The sequence below is a fragment of the Podarcis tiliguerta genome (assembly GCF_965153285.1).
Source record: "Podarcis tiliguerta genome assembly, chromosome: 1".
Taxonomy (NCBI): domain Eukaryota; kingdom Metazoa; phylum Chordata; class Lepidosauria; order Squamata; family Lacertidae; genus Podarcis; species Podarcis tiliguerta.
Genome location: NC_139534.1, coordinates 100,810,382 through 100,830,261, shown reverse-complemented (window position 1 = coordinate 100,830,261; position 19,880 = coordinate 100,810,382). Strand labels below are relative to the sequence as shown.

Here is a 19,880-nt window from a genome sequence, read left to right as displayed (position 1 = left end):
AGTAAAAAAAAAAAGATATATAGAACTATGAAGTAGCTGAATTCGCAAAAGCAACAGTGCATCAAGACCTTAACATATCAGCTCAGAATTTTTTTTTTTATTTTAAAAAATGCTAGCAGTAACAGACAAAGGAACATCAGTCTTATTAAGCAAGAAACAGTAAATATACTGACAACAGAATATGTAATATTCTGGATTGCTAGAATCCATTGCATAACCTGTATATGTACACCAAATGACATATGCAGATAGAATCCAGCATTCTGTATTGCCCTGTAATCATGGAACACATACGTATATCATTCACATCTGATTGTATCGCCACAGCAGTGTCAGTAAGCTATCTTGTTAGGGATATTTCTGCCACTTTCATCCTTCAAGAACCCATAGATGGAGTCCCCTTGTACTGTAACACATTTGATTTCTTCTTCTAATTCGCCAATATAAATGTTGCCCAATACCTTAAACAAGTAATTATGTATCTTAACAGTACAAACTAAGGACAGTGAGTATAAAACAGTACTTTTCTGAAATGCTCTCACACCAGCTGAAAAATGGCTACACTTAAGTGCAATGTGAAGCAGTGTGTGCGTGTGTGTGTGTGTGTGTGTGTGTGTGTCCCAGTGTATTTGTGGTTGCTGATCACCATTAAATAACATACATCCTTTCTTGTACCCAGAATATTTCAAACAAGGCTTAGTTGGATTTTTCTTGGGATGCATCAAATTCTATCTTATATTCAAGCAAGGGTGCTTATTCTAAAAAGGATGGTGAAAAGGCTGAAAAAGCTGCTCAAGTGAATGCATTAGGTGAAAATCAATGTCACATGAGCATGCATCATGGGGCTTCCCCTTCCTTATCTCCTCTCTGTTCCCCCCCCCCCCGACCCTGAATCTGCTCTGGGTGGCCTCCCAACCCTAAGGAAAGCTGCTAGCCATAATAGCTACTGCTCTGCCTCCATATTTGGAGGCAGTAATACTTCTGAATACTAGTTTCTAGAAACCACAAGAGAGGAAAGTGCTCACAGATTTATTGACAGCTGCACAAGTTATTATAGCTAGGAGGTGGAAGGGGCAAGGTGAATATAAAATGGAATAATGGTATGAAGAGGTGTGGGATATAGCTATTAATGATAAATTAGCATGTGCTATTAAGGTAAGACAGGGAATATGCAGGAGAAATTATTCTGAGGAGATATGGAAGGTATTTGTAGAATTTGTACGGTTAAAATGGAAAGGGGTCAAACCATAGCAAGAGGTGCTGAAATTTTGGGAGGTCTTGAGTTTTGATAACCTCATAGCAATAAATAAGTCCCCCCACAATGAAATCAAATTTTTTGAATAAATTTTACTATGCTTTTTTTCAAAGTCAGATAGTATAGAAGCCAATTATATAGTATAGGTTTTAATATTTCTGGTCCTGTGTCTCAAAACCCCCCACAAAACTATACACTAGGTAAATATCACCCTAGACATAGAGCTTCAGTATGCTGATGACAATATAGTGTGTGCACACTCAAAGGATGACCTCCAAACCATCCAAAATATCTTTGAAGCATACAAAAAGCTTGGCCTATCACTCAACATCCAGAAAACCAAAGTGCTGCACCAACAAGCACAAAACAACCCCTCTGCAGTGCCACAATTTCAACTCAATGGTGTAACATTGGAAATTGTTGATCACTTCTCCTACCTGGGCAGTTATCTTTCAACAAGGGCCAACATTGATGCCAAAATCCAGCATCACCTGAGCTCTGAGAGTGCAGCTTTCTCCCGATTGAAGTACAGAGTGTTTGAGGATGGAAACATTTGCGGGGAAACCAAAATGCTTGTTTACAAAGCTATTGTACTCCCAACCTTACTGTATGCTTGTGGAACACAAGCCATCTCCAACTCCTTGAAAGATTCCATTAACGGTGTCTACGAAAAATGTTACACATCACTTGGGAAGACAGGTGAACTAATGTCAGTGTACTGGAAGAAGCAAAGATTACCAGTGTTGAAGCAATGATTCTTCAACATCAACTTTGTTGGACTGGTCATGTTGTTTGGATGCCTGATTATCGTCTTCCAAATCAACTACTTCATTCCCAACTTAAGAACGGAAAGCAAAATACCGGTGGTCAACAAAAGAGGTTAAAAAATCTTCTTAAGGCAAATCTAAAAAAATGTAGTATAAGCAGTGATAACTGGGAAACACTGGCCTGCGAGTGCTCCAATTGGAGAACAGCCTTTACCAAAGGTGTCAAGGACTTTGAAGACGCTTAAACTCGGGACCAAAGAGAGAAATGTGCTAAGAGGAAGGTACGTTTGGCAAACCCTCACCATGATAAACTCTGGCCCCAAAACCTATGTCCCCACTGTGGAAGGATGTATGGATCCAGAATTGGCTTCCACAGTCACTTACAGACTCACTGTTAAAACCGTGATTGTGGAAGACAATATTACTTGGCCACAAGTGATCGCCAAAGAAGAAGAGATGTGTTAACACACCCTGTTACTTTGCATACTTTGATTTTTTTACTATGAAAAACCAAGTTAGAAGTTTGCTTTCAGGATGTTTTAATTATTATTTTTTAATAATAATAATTAAAAATACTGAAGAAGCAGAAGCAGAAGAATGCACTTTCAATGTATTCAGTACCTTACAAAGTAGCACAGGTCCCTGCTCTGAAAAGCTCACAGTTAAATCTGAACTTTCCTCTTATGTTTTGTTCTTGTTTAACATTTTCAAAGCCTTGTTGTAAGGCATGCCTTCGAACTGGGGAGCATAAGGCTCAACTCTGCTTCTGAATATAAATGACTCACAATATTTTATAATATTTGTAACAAAATTCCCTGTGGATTTTTGTTTTTATTCCAAACACATCCTCCCACCAAGGGCTTATGAGAGTGAGTCATAGTTATGTCATGAAAAACCACTTCAGATTTAAATAAGGGAAAATTAATAACTTTTGCCTATTTAAGGTCTAAATATATCACCAGTGCAATCAACTGTTTTGACTACTGATGTGCTGAAATGGTTTTGTTTCAAAATTATACCATCTCAACTTTAAGTGAAGTATATTAATCCACAGTGTGTGTCGTGAACATCAAAGTTATATGGCATACCGGTGGCCCTTGCAAGGAAAGGCTGCAGTGTAAGGTAAGGTAAAGGACCCCTGGACAGTTAAGTCCAGTCAAAGGTGACTATGAGGTTGCATCACTCTTCTCACTTCAGGCCGAGGGAGCCGATGTTTGTCCATAGACAGATTTCCGGGTCATGTGGCCAGCATGACTAAACCGCTTCTGGCGCAACGGAGCACCGTGACAGAAACCAGAGCGCACAGAAATGCAGTTTACCTTCCTGTCACAGCGGTACCTACCTATTTATCTACTTGCACTGGCGTGCTTTCAAACTGCTAGGTTGACAGGAGCTTGGGCAGAGCAACGGGAGCTCACCCCAATGCAGGGAATCAAACCGCCGACCTTCCAATCAGCAAGCCCCAGAGGCTCAGTGGTTTAGACCACTGCACCACCCGCTCCCCATGCTGCAGTGTAACCCCACCCCCTAATGGAGGTGCTCTTGTTCAGCAAACCAGGTGGCTCTCTTCCAGGACAATGTAAGCAAGAAAGGGTTCAAGCAGGACAATTTGCTCTTCCCCTCCTCTCCCCATTACGCCTTTGAATTCCAGTTGCTGGGAACTGCAGGTGGGCAGAGTGCTACTCAACACATCAAGTATCTCATTGGCAACTAAGCACACACATCAACCACTGAGCATGTTCGATCCTCCATCAGGCTTTCTGTGGAAGAGTGCCCCCTTTTGGAGTTTTAAAACCTGTCTCTTTTGTTTTCACACATACACACACATTGCCCACTCTGGTAAAATACCAGTGTGGTGTACAACAATATCTACAATTACAGTAATGCATAAGATAGCATAAGAAGAAGGAAAAAATAATCATATATATATAAATGATTGGCTCATCTTGGGTGGTGATGGCAACAAATAAGCAACTGAATAGGCCTGTCAGTATGAAAAAGGCTATGAGAAAGTTAGCAGCAAGGATGCCTGCCAAATCTCTGCTGGAAAAATATTCCACAGGGTTGGGATTGGTGACACGAAATGCTCAACTCCTAGTTGACGCCCGGCAGAATTTTGAGATTTGAAGGCAGCACGTGAATGTTCTGAATATATAAGTTAACAAAATAATGTATTTCCACAGCACTTCTGCAAGCTTTGGGGTTCCCCCAACCAAGCTGATACTTCTCTCTTGTTCTTGTTGGCTCTGTTTCTGTCGGCAAGGTGGCAGTGAGGCTGCTTCGTGGCAAGTTTCAAACCCAGTATTTGGGATTTAAAAAACCAGTCTGATTTCCTTAAAATCCTTAACCCAAGATGCTAAGAATCTAACCTGAGGCCTCATGTGCTCTCTCCCTGGAAAAGCTACACCAAACATGCTGCTGGTCTCACTCATTTACATATCAGGCATACTCTGCCATGGCTACATTATGCATGTAGACATACGCATGCTGCTGATGTTGATATACAATACCTTTCCTTAGCAGATATTTATACATTTTTAACAATCTCTTGGTATGCTAATCCATATTCAAATTGCATGTTGCAGCTCTCCGATTACCCTTCTGGTTCATTATATTTACCTGTAAGTCACTGACAGACATTGTTTGCACTGCCATCTGGAATGCATACTGTGGTCTCCAGAACACAAGCCTCAAGCTAGTGGAAACTAACTACATCATGAAAGTGACAGGCACATTAAAAGCGTATTGAATGCTGTCCTGCCTTACCCATACTGACATACAACTACAAAACAGCTTTTACGTGGGTCCTGTAAGATGCTGCAAGCACCGTCCTTCTTCCTATGGCTCAAGGTTAAGTATCGCTGCAAATAACGGATAATAAAACGGGGCAAGAGAATAACAATAAAGAATAGGGAAGGAGATATTTTGTATTACTCTAAATATAAACATGAACAGTGGGAGGAACAGTAATTTCCTGTTTACACTATTTGGGGAACAAAATAATATTCTGGTCTCGATGTGATCTCTCTGGCATTATGCAATAGGAGCATCCACAGCGACTCTCAAAATCTATTTTGTAGCTATAATGCAGATATAACGCTTGCCTTAAAAAAAACAACCCACCAGTAATAAAGGCCTAGTATTTGCATGCTTGGGATCATCTTCAAGTCAAGTTTACTAGCATGTTATCAATAAACAGTACCTATGCACAGCAGCGATCAACACATTCACGGTGATGCTGGCCAGACTGAAAAGCAACAGGCCCGGCAGGAGAAAAGGAAGCTTTCCTGCAGTGTGAATAAGAAAATATCAACAACAGATCTCTCTCTGGTTTAATGCACCCTCTTACTCAGCTACAAGTGATCACCAAAGAAGAAGAAGCGGGGGAGATAACATGAGAAGGGGGAGAACCATGTAGACCACTTTGAGCTCCTTGGGGGTGTAGCAGGAACACCCCCCCCATCATTCAGTTTGTACAAACTTCACACACACTCACACACTACATACGCTACACTTCTGTTATAAATTCATAGAAAATCAACCATACATCGGATTTGCACTGTTCCACTTTTATTTTACTCCATGAAGGAAAGACTACAAAATGGGGAAGGTTTGATACAGAGCACCATAATCCCTTCACCATCCCAGCACATCCACAGGAGCCCTGCCCAGTTGCTATGCCAACCCTGATGGTCCTAGACAGAAGACAATCAAGATCACAAAGAACTTCCATATGGGAGTGGATTCAGCATGGACTGGAACAAAGGACAATGATCAGATCTTCCCTCAGGGGGCAGGAAACCGCGACTACCTTTTGTCTTCAGAAAATGACTCATGGGGAGGGGGAGAAGGGAACCAGCCAGGTGACAGGACACTCAGGTTACCACCACAACTCCTCCCTCAACCCATCCTTTCTGTAATGTATGCATGATGTTTCTGGGGGTGGGCTTGACCTACAGGATGGGAATTTCAAAAGTTTTTATAAGGTCTTGCACACCATTTTTCTGTGTCTTTCCTCTCTCCTGCAACTGAGGGGAACACCCTGTTGCAACAGTTCAATAAAGGCCAAGCCTACAGGCTGCTGATTTGCTCCAATTTACTCTGGTTGGTGTCTTTACTTTTTGCCCAAGGGAGCCCTAGGATTTTTCCAGTAAGAGGGGGGAAAGTGGGATATAAATGCTAAAATAAAATAATCATCCACCTACAATGTGTGTTGCTCTTAGGAGCTCCTTTTCCCACTTACTGCTCTGATCACTGTTTCTCCCCAGTTCATCACTATGTATTATTTGTAAAACTGCACAAAATACACTAGGGTTTGGGTAACAACATTTTGCTAACACCATCCTCTAAAGCATTCCAAGGTCACTTTGTTCCCTCAGAATGTCACCCCTTGCTTCCATGTAGGGAGTTCTTCAATGTTCTTGATTTCGGTTCAATCTAAACATGTCAAGTTCTACATCAGAGTCCACATAAATCACTTCAACGCCTGCCTCAATGAAAAACTCCCAAAAGAAGGTTGGAAACTTTTGTCAGTTTGTGACTTTCAGTACCCCTGATAAGAGCTCCTCCTTATCACCAAAACAGGTTGGCTGAATCCCAGAGACTTATATCCTGTTAGCATGTGTGAAGTACACTTATGGGAGACATGGTGAGTGTTAGAGCAGATGCGCTTGCTGTGAATATCACCAAAGCACTAGATCGATAAACTATGTTAAGATCCAGAAGCACACATGAGCCTGTCTTCAAGGCATGCACAGAACTCTGGAATGTGTGGAGATCACTATTCATTTAAAATAAAGGGTATAATCTGCACGCTCATTCCTTTTACATGCATGGAGCTGTAACATTTAATAAAACAAGTGGGAAGATCCTTGCAAATGGAATTCAGCTAATGTGTCCCTGGCAAATGCTATAGAATTGTTATATGAATTTAATAAAAAAAAATTTTTAAATGTTTTAAAATAGGTATCACTCAATATCCAATGATAATAATGAAGGTATTGATTTATAATAATTAAACCCGTTGGAATATGGAGAAAGGGGGGGCATTAAACTAAGATTCCCCCTCCCCCTAACAAATTTAAATTGTGTTCAAAACCAGCCAGATAAAGAGCCTATACTTTACAAAAGAGCAAATGCACAGCACAAATGTTGCTTAGGTGTATTGCATGGAATGCTGGTGTCTTATCCTGTTCTTCAAACTAATTCTGAACTATTTCACACACCAAGCACAATCCAATTGATGTTCTTGCTGTTCAACATCCATTCATTTAAAAGAGGCTTGCACAGGCTTCGTATGCGCGGTGCTGGAATGAAGAGCGAAGCAGTGGACTGCACTCTTTTGTCTTTATATACGACAAAGGCATGACTGTGAATCTGAGAACAGCTCAGCTGCCATTCTTTTGTGGATGTTTATCTGATGCTATTCCTGTTCTTGCAGATTTCCACACAGCCATTTGTTACAGATGCAGATGCTTGGTCTACATGCATTATTATCCCCAGGGTGATATGCATCAAAACGGCTTCTGTTGGTTTTCACTGGGTCCACCATGTGACATAATTATCAGCAGTAATCAGTCAGCAGTGCAACATCTTTTAAAGCATGCTGCTATCCCTGAGAGCAAGGATCCTCCCACAGTTAACCGTTAAGATGTTATCTGTATGGAGCAAACCTAAAATCACTGCAGATTCAAGGAGGAGGAGTAGGCTTTGGTTGTAAAACGGAGGTGTTGCCCTCATGAGAAAGGAACGTCTTCAACCAGTCTGAGCTATGATGACTGGATTGTTCACCCTTATCGTATGTACAGTGGGTGACATTTGTCGTAAACTGCCATGATTAATCATTTCACTGTATCCAATGCAGCACAAGTGCAAGGAGGCTTGTGAAAAGACATTTGTGTCAGGGCAATTCCCCCCTGCAGCCCCTGAGCCTCCTGAAATCTACTAAATCTAAAAGCCATGATTCAAAGCGGGTTCCAGGTTCTTGGTTAAGGTGAAGTTTCGTTAATTTAACTATGAGTTAACATTGATCCAAAGTACTACGTAGTAAAGGAAATCCACTCCAATCAAGGGAGAGGGTGCTGGCAAACAGCACACTTCCTCAAAGCTGGCTTCCGATTTGTTGAACCAAAGGTTATCATCACATCCGCGATGGCTGCAGAGGTATTTATTGTCAGTCCATTGCTTTCAATGGGAAAAAAAGCTAAGAAGCAAACACCTAGGGATGCAATATTTTGACAACTTGTATATTCATTCAAGTGATTCAATTCTCTCCTGGGGTTACACAATATCAGAAGGCATGGGAGAATCACTTGTTTGAAAGTGTCTGTACTTTACATTCTCCCTGAACAAGGAAAACGTGTCTCATGGAAAACACTAGTCACACATAGATAACTTTAAGTTAGGACAGAGAAGTAACAGGTAGGCAAATATTAAACCAGCAAAAAATAAAAAATGTTTTCCTCCAAATCCCTATGGAAAATTTGGATGGATGCCCTAAGAACAATGCCATAAATGTTGTCATGACATCGCTAATGTTATTTATTCATTGAAAAGATTTATTCACTGCCTTTATGTCCTTGCAAGGGTTCCCTTGGTTGTTTATACTCATGCCTAAAAATTAAACAGCAAATAAACAAAATCTAGGATCATAAAAACAAAACACCAACCGAACTATTAAAATTGGAGCCACCTAATTAAACAGTGGTGGTGGGAAACTCAGCACAGACAAAATTTTGCCTGGCAAAATAAAACAGTATTAACAGTGTGTCTAACAGTACAGTGCAATCCTCTACATGTCTACTCATAAGTAAGTTTCAATGAGTTTGATATGGTTACTGCATAGGACTGCAGCGGAAACATTGTGAGAAAGGCAGCCAAGCAAGTCTCACTGGGATGTAGGATCCATAGGTTGGTGATGCAACCCAAAATGCCACGGCTGAGTCTTCACCAACCATGCCTCCAAATATTGTGGAATACCAAACCGGGTTGTACATGTAAATGCACAAATAATAACTTACATTCATTTTTCATTTGATAATATGTCATAATTTTAGCTATCAGATAGTGAGAGGGAGTCACACACTGCCAACTGTTGTTCCCTTGCAGAAAACAGTCTATAGAACAGGTTCTAAAAACAAAGAAATATTACCGTATTTTTCAGTGTATAAGATGCCCCCATGTATTAGAAGGCCCATATTTTTTAAACCCTAAATTAAGAAATCACTATTTTAAACACCAGAGATCGCCCAAACTTTTTGAGCTTTTGGGGAAAACTCGCTCAAACTTGTTGAGCTGAGGGAGGCAGGCAAGCAAGGCAGGGCGAGGAGGCGAGTGATAGCTAGCAATAGGGAGCAGGAGCAGGAACTAGAGCGAAGCAGAGCATGAAGATGGCAGACGCCATAGAAGCGGAACAAGCAGTTGAAGCGCTGAATGATATTCTTCCATGTATAAGACAACCCCCTATTTTGGACTACAAAGAGAGAGCAAAACACATCGTCTTATACATGGAAAAACATGGTAATTGTTTTACTATCTTTCTAAACTATGACCTTTGTCAAGATTAACACCAGATATGGAAAGATCAAGATTTCCTCATTTGTGAATAATAATATTCAATTTCTTTTTATTCTATCATCAATACTTGCCCCCCAAAACTAAAAATGTCATGTGAGAAAGAGTCAACTAGTTTGTAGTTTAATTACATCGCTCTACAAAGAATCTCTTTTTAATAAAAATAAACCTTTATAATGTTGAATTCATGTGAAAGCTTTTAAAAAGGATCATATAAGGAAAAGTCAGCATCTGAGCAGTTTTTAGGAGAAATGTTCTTGAAATGAATAGAATGATCTACTTTCTCGAGCTCATCCTGTTCTTAAGGAAGCAAGTATGACCGAAGTCATATTATACCAGTGAGGTGATATACTGGATAAATAAATTTTCTCTCAGGAAATTAGTGAAACAGAAAATAATGGGCCCGTGGGCTTCTCTTTTTATTCCTCCCTCTCTGAGCAGGACACTGGCTTAATGAGAAACTGGAATAATGTCATATGAAATATTGCCACCTCCAGCCCCATTTACACTGTAGCCCTTTGTAGTAAGCCCCACTGAACAAAACGGGACTTACTTATGAGTAAACATTCAGAGGACTACATTGTTGGTATTTTAAATTTAACACTGGAATCACTGACCAAGAAAATAAAAACAAGGCGCATAGTACCTCTTCCTTTAAGCTCCACTCCTAATCAAAGGAACGGTTTCCCAGTCCCCTCTTAAATTCTGGGGAAAGGGAGGCAGTTTCTATCAGAGTGAGTATTCAAGACCTACTGACAGTACAGCGTTTTTTAAAAACCATTTTCACAGCTGGGAGCCATGTCACAGGCATCTTACGATATGATGGCGACTTCGTAATACTCAAGGGCAAAAGCAAGAAGACTTCCCTAAAATATAATAAAACACACAAGATAAACTAGATTACTCGCAAAGCATTGCTTTTTCGCAGAAACTGTGTCTTTCCAGTTAACTACCTATCATTTGTAAATTTTGCAAAGTTTGCACCAAAAGAAATGCCCCTTCAATTGTCACAGGATACATCCTGTTTGCAGCTGCTTATGACATGGTATCCAGCTGCGAACGTGCTTCATTCAACAACATGCTGCCTGTAGGGTTTGATTTCTTTCTCTCCCTGTTTGGCAAAGTTGCCTCCTTTCATTGCAAAGGGGAGCAAAAAGGAAAAAGGAACACAGTGTGGGATTGTTCCCTTTTATTAGAGAAGCATTCTCTCTTTGGGATGGGAAAGAATGTTAAACAGCAAAATTAGAATCTTGCATGCAGATTTACACATGTAAAAGGAGGAATGTTGGCAATGAATTAAAAAACCTAGGTGAACCCTCTGCCTTTGGGTAACTGAAGAACTGCTTGCCCTTTCCATAATATTTAAGGATGTTAGGCATCATTTTGGGGGCCCAAATTTCTAACATAACATCCAGCCTGAATATATACAAAGCTTGCTGTAGCTTCCTTTGGTCCCAATAAAAGTATTTTCCTTATAATGTCTTCTTATTGTTCACTTACAGGACAGCTGGGTGCGATGCAAAGTGCAGTGCTAGTAAGACCCTGGACACCCACCGTCTAAACTTCACAGAGCCATCTATACATATAAATTAGCATTTGCAAATTATATGCAAATTTGTGCCATGGGTGTGTGCCCATAGTCCTTTCCATGCCTGAAACCACCCTTGCTTTGATTTTATTTATTTTCTGGCATTTTTCATTGCAAAATCACGAATTATTTCCCCAAAATCAATTTCTCTTGCAAGGTCACACTCAGTAGGGGGGTGGAGGGGACTAGCTAGGTGGCTTAACCCCGCAGGATAATGCCTGCAGTTTTTTGATGAGTGATAGCTTGCTAAAACTTCTTTTAGCTTCTGCCACTGTCAGTGTGCAAAAATTCCATAGGCCTATTTCACACTTCACTGAAACTAAGATGAAGTTGTTTTTTTGCAAATCACATTTAATACTGTAAGGGGGTTGGTAGTTAACTCTTACGCAAAACTAGACTTGGAATTATTTTTATATCTTGAAGCAAGATATAAGGTAACACCAAGCAATCATTCCAACATTTCTTTCCATCTGGTAGCATCTGTTAATATTTGTTTCTTTTTCTTTTATTTCACTGTCCACACCATGTCTACCTGACAGTGATTGCTGTAATTCTTTCTACTGGTACTAGAAAGTTTTCACTTTCAAGAAGCTTAGTACAGTATATAGTTCACAAAATTTTGTTTCATAACTGGTGAATGCCCTTCATTTTTCACAAATGTAGAAAAAGTCAACATGGGAAACAGTACAAATCATATCTGCTAAGAAATTCAGGAAAACTATGCCTACTACCATCTTTTGGGAGTGACTTTGGGATTAATTCTGCATCTACATGTCCGCTCTACATGCCCGTCCATATTTTGTCTGTCAGACATTTTTTTAATGTGTGTGGCCACTGGTTTATTTTTGGGCCATCCACTTGACATGCAAAACAAGATGCTAATTTTCCTATGACACTCAACATACATATCTTAAGCAAATCTGTGTCTTTTTAGCTAGTGGGTTGGAAGGCCCAAGCCACATAGTGAAATAGGCCCAGAAAATCCTCTTGGCACACCTGGATCCTGTCTCTATATTGAAATAATTTTCACATTCTTTTTGTTCAAAATCTGCTTTGCTAATTAATGTACAGGCTGAACCTGGCTGCAGAAAACCCTTGTCTCTTTTGCAAAACTAAATGACTGATTGGTGCCCTTTAACTTCTTTTAGTTCCCTATCTTTAACCTCCTTACATTTCTTTCCACCTTATTTGTGTTTATAGCCTGACATGGCAGTATGCTGGGAGCAGACAGAGAACTAGACATTCATTCACTTTGGGGTCTGTAAAGCCAATCAGCAACATTACTATCTCCGACTATCTCTGAAATCAGTGTCCCTGTCTGATTATTATGGTGCTTTGTCCCTTCTGCTTGTACACAAGGAACTCTTGAACTGGTAGCTCTTAGAATCAACCATAGAAACACAGAATCATAGTTGGAAGGGACCCCGGGTGTCATCTAGTCCAACTCCCTGCAATGCGGGAATCTCAGCTTAAAGCATCCATCACACATGGCCACCCAACATTTGCTGGAGTGAACATGTTCTATAGTAGAAAAGTCTCTGTCTTTCAAAGCACAAGCTCTCTTTGTTTTAAGAGAACAGTCTGGGTCAGAAATTTGCTGTTCTGCTCTGATTGGTCAGCAAATCTCACAGAATTTGAACAAGGAGAAAATACTTACAGGAAACAAGTTTCCATAAATAACCTCAAGCATGACCTACAAATGAACTTAATTGTCCACCTTATGAAAATAGGGTTTCAGTCTGCCAATCCTGTTAAATGTGTACAGGATTGCAGCATAAGGCAACCTCCGCTGAAAACAATTAGACTACTTCCGAGTAGATAGTTAGCTGTTAGCCATTATTAGCTAACTCGGTCCTGCTATGTTGCACCCTTTCTAACCCAAATTGCAACCACTATGATTAAGCCCTGTTAAGGGAGTCTGGGTCTCAGCAACTAGGGGAATCACTCCCCAGTATCTCAAGATGCGGGGAATGCAGGGAGAAAAGGAAGCTCAAATCCTGTTGTACAAGAGGTACTCTGTTCGCGCATGTAGAATTTAATCAGTGGTCTAGAGCAAGGTTTCCTAAACTTGGGTCTCCAGCTGTTTTGGGACTACAATTCCCATTATCCCTGCCCACTGGACCTTCTAGCTAGGAATGATGGGAGTTGGAGTCCAACAACAGCTAGAGACCCAAGTCTGGCGAATCCTGCTCTAGAGTATAGCCAAGAAGTGCAGCTTGGGATTATTTTTGCTGTTATTTTGCATGGTCTAAAGGCGCATGAAGATTGGCAGTTTAGGGTCTGCGTGAAGATGGGAGGCTGTCTGCAAACTGTATGTAGATTGCATTCAGTATTGTTACAGAACAAAGTGGGATAGAAATGTACTAAATAATAAATTAATAGACATTTTGTTAACAGCTGCACAATCTGCAATACCAGAAAAAATTAAAATCCATCCAAACTCCTATAGAATGTGCAAGAGTTCAGAAAAATGGTGATATGCTAATAACAGTCAAATTAATACAGCAAATTAGGACTCAACCAGAAGACAGAAATCTCATTGTTTTATAGCAAAATCATGGCCAGTAATAAAAATATTTGGAAATGAAACCTGTGAAATGGGACAAGCCAAAAAAATACAAAACTCAGAAGACATTGCTTTCTGGGTTTTTTATGCTACTAGGTAGGGGGATGGCAATTCTAACTGTAATTCTAACTACCCTTTTTTCTTTGGAAGGAATTGTTTTCTGAAAGCTTGATAAAACAATGTTACGAAAAGAGAGGCTGACAGACAGGGGCAGCAAGGTTTCTCTGCAGACACCTGCCTAGCACCATCTCTGTACCTCCCTGTGGTCTGGATCACTGAAATGGATAAAGCAATGTCCTCTGGATGAAGACCTCCCTGTGACATTTTGCAGTTGCCCTACTCCTACAGTCAAGTAAGTTTTAGGAGAGGGGATAGTGGTAGAGGGAAGGAAAGAAGCCTGGAGGTAGTAGGAGGGTTAAACCCCAAAGCAAAGCAAAACAAGCCAAAACCGCCTGTTCTGAATTTGGATCTGGCTCCTTCTGGATCAGCGATTTAATCAAATTGGATGGTCAATTAAGATTTGTTTAACTGGATGTTAGCCTTATTTATTGACAGATGTTATATGCGTCTTAATATAAAAATAAATCCCTATGTAGTTTTCATGCTTAGTTTATGCCACAACCCACCTTAGCTTAGTTATAACAAAGTCTAACTGAAAGCAATGCAACCAGAGTCCATTTCACTGAAATTGTTCCATTAGGTGTAATGTAGCCTAATCCCATTTGTTTTCATGGGAAAGACAAATTTGCTGACCAGCATTGTTTAATTGTGGGTGTTTATATTTTGATATTTGTGTAACTGGTTTTTATTCTTTGTAAACTGCTTTAAAGCCTATTTTGGCACTAAGCTGTATATCACTGAATGAACAACAACAATTTACAGATAACTTTACTGCAAGCAATATCAATAAGTTCAATGGGACATTCTCCTTGTTAAATGTGTACAGGATTGCAGCATAAGGCAACCTCCACTGAAAACAATTTGACTACTTCCGAGTAGATAGATAGCTGTTAGCCATTATTAGCTTTAGCTGAATTGTGGTTACTGCATGGGCATTTTACATAATTTAAATTTACTACTTTAATCTAATTTCACACTTGAAAATTCAAATGTCACCACAGAAGATCTCTTCATATCCGATCTAAAGCAATTAAAGTAAAACTCATTTATATAAATATTTTATATACTGATTTTTAATAAATGTTCTGTCAATCAGTGCATTTATCAATTAAAAACACTTCGACAAAAGAGTGCCGACCATCGAATGAGCCATTTGCACAAATGAATGACAATTCCAGTTGCAGGAAAGAGGATGCAGGGGACAAACAATTCAGAGCGGTATTCCAGGTACATTCCCCAAGGCAACATCGCGTTACTCATGATGGTTACTAGACCCTTGGATGGGACAATTCAGTGTCTGGAGGACACTCTTGTCCACCACTGTACAAGAGTCCACAGTTCTTTGAATCCAAACTAGATTTTTTATGGACAGTTCACAGTTTGCCAGGGTTACCATTTTTTTCACTTGTTGGCATCCATCTGTCTCAAGTGACAATGGACACTGCCTCCAGAGTTGAACCGCTGCATTAGTAGCAACAAATAATAATAATAGTAATAATAATTTATTAATTATACCCCGCCCATCTGGCTGGGCTTCCCCAGCCACTCTGGGCGGCTTCCAAAAAAATATTAAAATACTGTAATATATCAAACATTAAAAGCTTCCCTAAACAGGGCTGCCTTCAGGTATCTTCTAAAAGTCTGGTAGTTGTTGTTCTCTTTGACATCTGGTGGGAGGGTGTTCCACAGGGAGGGCGCCACTACCGAGAAGGCCCTCTGCCTGGTTCCCTGTAACTTGGCCTCTCGCAGTGAGGGAACCGCCAGAAGGCCCTCGGTGCTGGACCTCAGTGTCCGGGTAGAACGATGGGGGTGGAGATGCTCCTTCAGATATACTGGACTGATGCTGTTTAAAGTGACCTCTCTGGAACACGAGCCTGGGAAGTGCAGGTGGAGGCCTGGACAACAAGACCCTCCTCTCAGCCTTGCTGATATGGTCCAAAGGAAAGCAGAGCAATACATTTGGCACCAGCTTCGCTGCTGCAAGAATTGTCAGAAGGAGGTGTACAAGGCACTATCCAACCATCTTTGGGACTCAACTCCAGATTTGTGTAGATTTTACGCCTTAGCCTTTTCTTCTCCCAAATATATCCTGCAAAGCAGGGGAGCTTTAGGATCAGAGTCTTCCTTCTCTTAGATGGGCTCTTATAAGCCCCATCTGCCCCTCGCTTCCCTCTACAGCACATGCAAAACCCACCTTCTTAACCATTCAACCCACTATTGGTTTTATCTGCACAATCTGCCAGAGCCTGTTTAACATGCAGGGGAAGACCCTAACTCACCAAGGCTTTGGGACCCATCGGCTACTTGTACCTGGTTTAGCCTGTCAGTTGAAGCCATTCCCAGGGTGTGGTTGTTGTCACGATGACAGCTTCTAGGAGCCACAGTTGAGAGCTGAGTACAGGGTAGGGACCAACTACCTCAGAAGGAGCATGATGTGTTCCCCACTACCAAGTGATTAATTAATGCTTAGTAATTAGGGGCGTGGGTGGCACTGTGGTGTAAACCACTGAGCCTTGGGCTTGCTGATCGGAAGGCCGGCAATTCGAATCCCCGCGACCGGGTGAGCTGCCGTTGTTCGGTTCCAGCTCCTGCCAACCTAGCAGTTCAAAAGCACGTCAAAGTGCAAGTAGATAAATAGGTAAACCGCATCTATGTGCACTGCTCTGGTTGCGCCAGAAGCAGCTTAGTCGTGCTGGCCACATGACCCGGAAATGTGTCTGCGGACAAACGTCGGCTCCCTTGGCTGGTAAAGTGAGATGAGCGCCGCAGCCCCAGAGTCGTTCACGGCTGGACTTAACTGTCGGGAGTCCTTTACCTTTTTTTTTTTTAATTCTAAAGTGCTACACTTAATAGTTCTTTATACAACCCCATATTTAATATAACACTGATACCTAAAGAGCATCTTCCTCCTCCCCCCACCCCCAGTGGTCACCCCAGCCTGCTCCACAGCATCTCCCAATCCTTTGGAGTAGATGTGGCAACTGCAAAGGAGAGGAGGAAAGTGCTGTTTCACAAAACACAACTGGATGCAAGCCTACAGAATAAATCCCACTATTTGTATTAGGACACAACCTCACATTGACCACTTTTCTTACGGAACACAACACAGTAGGAATATGTTTATCATGTTGATATGCAATAGTTAAAACCAATGCTTAATGTGAAATTTATGTTGCAATTTAATTAAATGATAGTGTTTTATTTTATTGTATTGGGTGTCAAATGTTGCTGTACACAGCTCTGGAATGAGACTTCCTGAAATGTTTGTATAGAAATGTTCCAAATGCATGAGGTGGGGGGTTGTTTAGGGTTTTTTGTAGGGTTGGGTTGTTGCTGTCAATGTTATTAATTTTTTGTATCTTCATTTTAGAGCTTATTATGACTTATGTGGAAATTAATTCAATTTGGTTGTGTACTTTTTGATATTTCATTTATTGCTTATGACTACTTTTGTTATGTTTGTAATTATTTCTTTTTGCATGTTGTAAACCACCTTTAGTATGGTTTTAACTATGGAAAGGCGGCATACAAATAAATTATGTTTCTTTCTCTGTTCTCTGTTCCAAGATTTTATCTTGCTCATAAGGACCTTATTTGACATAACTTTTAAATCTGTTGTCATTTTATAAACCCTGTATTACTGCAAGTCATATATCCTGAAATGTTGGTAAAGCTTTGGAAACTTCAGGTTGTCCATATTTATAATGAAGGGAAATAAACTCCACAATGCAAGTCTATGTGGAGAAAACAATTATCAAAAACTAGCCTACATCTGAAATACTGCAAGGAGTAGGAGGCAACCAATAAATGAATGAATGAATAAAGCACAAAACAGAAACCTAGTATTACAACAGTCCTATAGCAAAATCTGCCAGGCTGAGCAAGTTAGGATCTAACAGATCTCTGGCTGAGCTGGGAGATTTGTGGCACAGCTCCCTTATCCTCAGCTCAGCCAAAGATATGGCAGTGTATCTCTGCCATCGCAGTTCAACCAGGACCCAGCTGGATGAGCCAAGTCTGGCGGATCTTAAGATGACACCGAAAGAAGGGTGTTGTTGGAGCATGGTGTGGGTGGGACTAGAGAGAGGGGTATTAGGATGGATCTTATGCCTCTTGTGACACAAGTAAAACTGGCAAAAGGATGGCGTATCTCAAACACTATTTTAAAGGCTTATTTCCCCTCCTCTAGGCTTAGGCTGACTCAGCCAACTGTAACCCTTCTGCTGAGCCGAGTCTGAATCGGATGCAACTTTATACCAGCTTAATCTACTCCAGCTTGCTTTACGCCAGCTTCCTGTTTGTAGGATTGCTCCTAAATTATGCAAATCTTGTGTTAATTTGTCTGCCGCCAGTAACAGTGGTGCAGTGCTGATTTAGCAGCGTTAATTCATCAGGCTTATTCCGTTACACTGTACATCTTATCTTTGGCGCTTATTTCTTAGTACATCAAGTTTCATAATTGCACTGTATAAGTTATAATATAAAGGCAGAAGATTGTTTTGCAATCAAACAATGATAATCAAAATCAGATATGGATACATAAATCTGTATTTATCCAAATAGATGTGGACACGCGGACACACACACACATGCAAACTAACTTAACTATTAGTTGTTTACCAGCTGTATACATGCTAGTAGTCATATCCAGGAAATGTAGTACTTATAGCTACCAACGACAGGTTATTGCAATGGGAACTGAACAAGACATGGGATGGAGTTTTGCAAGCATTTCCCCACCACTAGGTACATTTTCTGCATGCATTAGCCTATTGTAACTGATACAGATGACACATATATAGACCTATTTCTGAGCATAAACTGCAGCAACTGGACTATTGTTAAATTTATTCATGAAATAAAGGAATATTCATCCACGGTGAAAAAGTTAAAAGAAAAAGAAAAACTTGTCTTACTATAAGATATATTAAAACCCAAATTATATTTCATTTTCTTGCTTAGGCCAATATCTGCCTATAATGACTTTCTGCAATACACTTGTAACATTGTCTAGTCACTAACAAATTCAGATACTGTTAGGCAAGGGACAAAGCCAAATGACTGAAAAAGCAAAAGGACTCAACTTCAATTTAACTGTCCTGTAAGGTACATACTAATTAGCTTCAAAGCTATGAAATCCTAGCTAGCATGTTAAGTCTGCTACATGACAGTATAATTTGCCTTCTTAAAGGATTATGCAAATTACAACTCATCATTCCATTACACGACTGAAAAAAGTGACAGCTAATTTATACATAACACACCTTTCAAATCCCTAAGATGTGAAGCACCTGTGCAATATACTTTGCCTAGGTTTTTCTGGGTTTAAGTACTTGTTTACTGCAATATACAGAAGCATACCTAAGAGATTTAATAAAGTCCTAGAGGTTTATTTATTTCCCTTTTAACTTCAAGAGCACAATTCCCAAGTATGAAAACAACATATATCTGCCCCCAATTTCAAAGGTATTTCATTCAAACAGAAGTGTAAGTTTTCAACACATGTTTAACTTCTGAATAGAGGGACAGCACTAACGCCACGAGCCAGGAGAAAGACTCACACAGATTTCAACATACTTCTGGTAGGTAGATTCACAGTAGATTCCGTCATATCTGTAGATTTTCCTACATTCTGATTGGTTGGGCAGAGGATGCTGGACAGTTATTCTGTAGAGGTATCAAAAACAGATATACATGACTAGAGATTCTCTACAGTCAACTGTAATGCAGGACAATTAGTATTTTGAAAGGTACTGTTATTATATGTTACATCTATCTCATCTTGTTACATCAACTACATTATAGCTATATATATCTACATATATATATCTACATTATAGGACAAGTTCCATTTCTGGAATGTAGCTCTGAAAGTAAACTAAAATATAATTCTGTATAAGAGAAAATTTCTCTTCTCCTCAAAATAGAGACAAAATGGGACACACATAAAAAAAACCTATTTGGAGTAATTAAACTTTAATGCTTCCCCCCCAAATAAAGAACATCACACTT

The 19,880-nt window shown here is 40.1% G+C and overlaps 1 protein-coding gene across 11 annotated transcripts in view; it reads right to left on the bottom strand.

Moving 5' to 3' along the window:
* Nucleotides 1-19,880, bottom strand: part of NPAS3 (neuronal PAS domain protein 3) — a 604,332-nt gene that overhangs the window by 501,342 nt on the left and 83,110 nt on the right. For 6 of the 11 annotated variants that reach the window (XM_083452389.1, XM_083452392.1, XM_083452395.1 and 3 more), the window contains exon 2: nucleotides 19,446-19,535. The exons of 4 other annotated variants lie outside the window; for them this stretch is intronic. In XM_083452389.1, coding sequence (XP_083308515.1) covers nucleotides 19,446-19,535 — 90 coding nt within the window. Of the gene's footprint in view, nucleotides 1-19,429; nucleotides 19,536-19,880 lie in introns of all 11 variants that reach the window. One more of the 11 variants, XM_083452399.1, reaches the window with a different exon arrangement.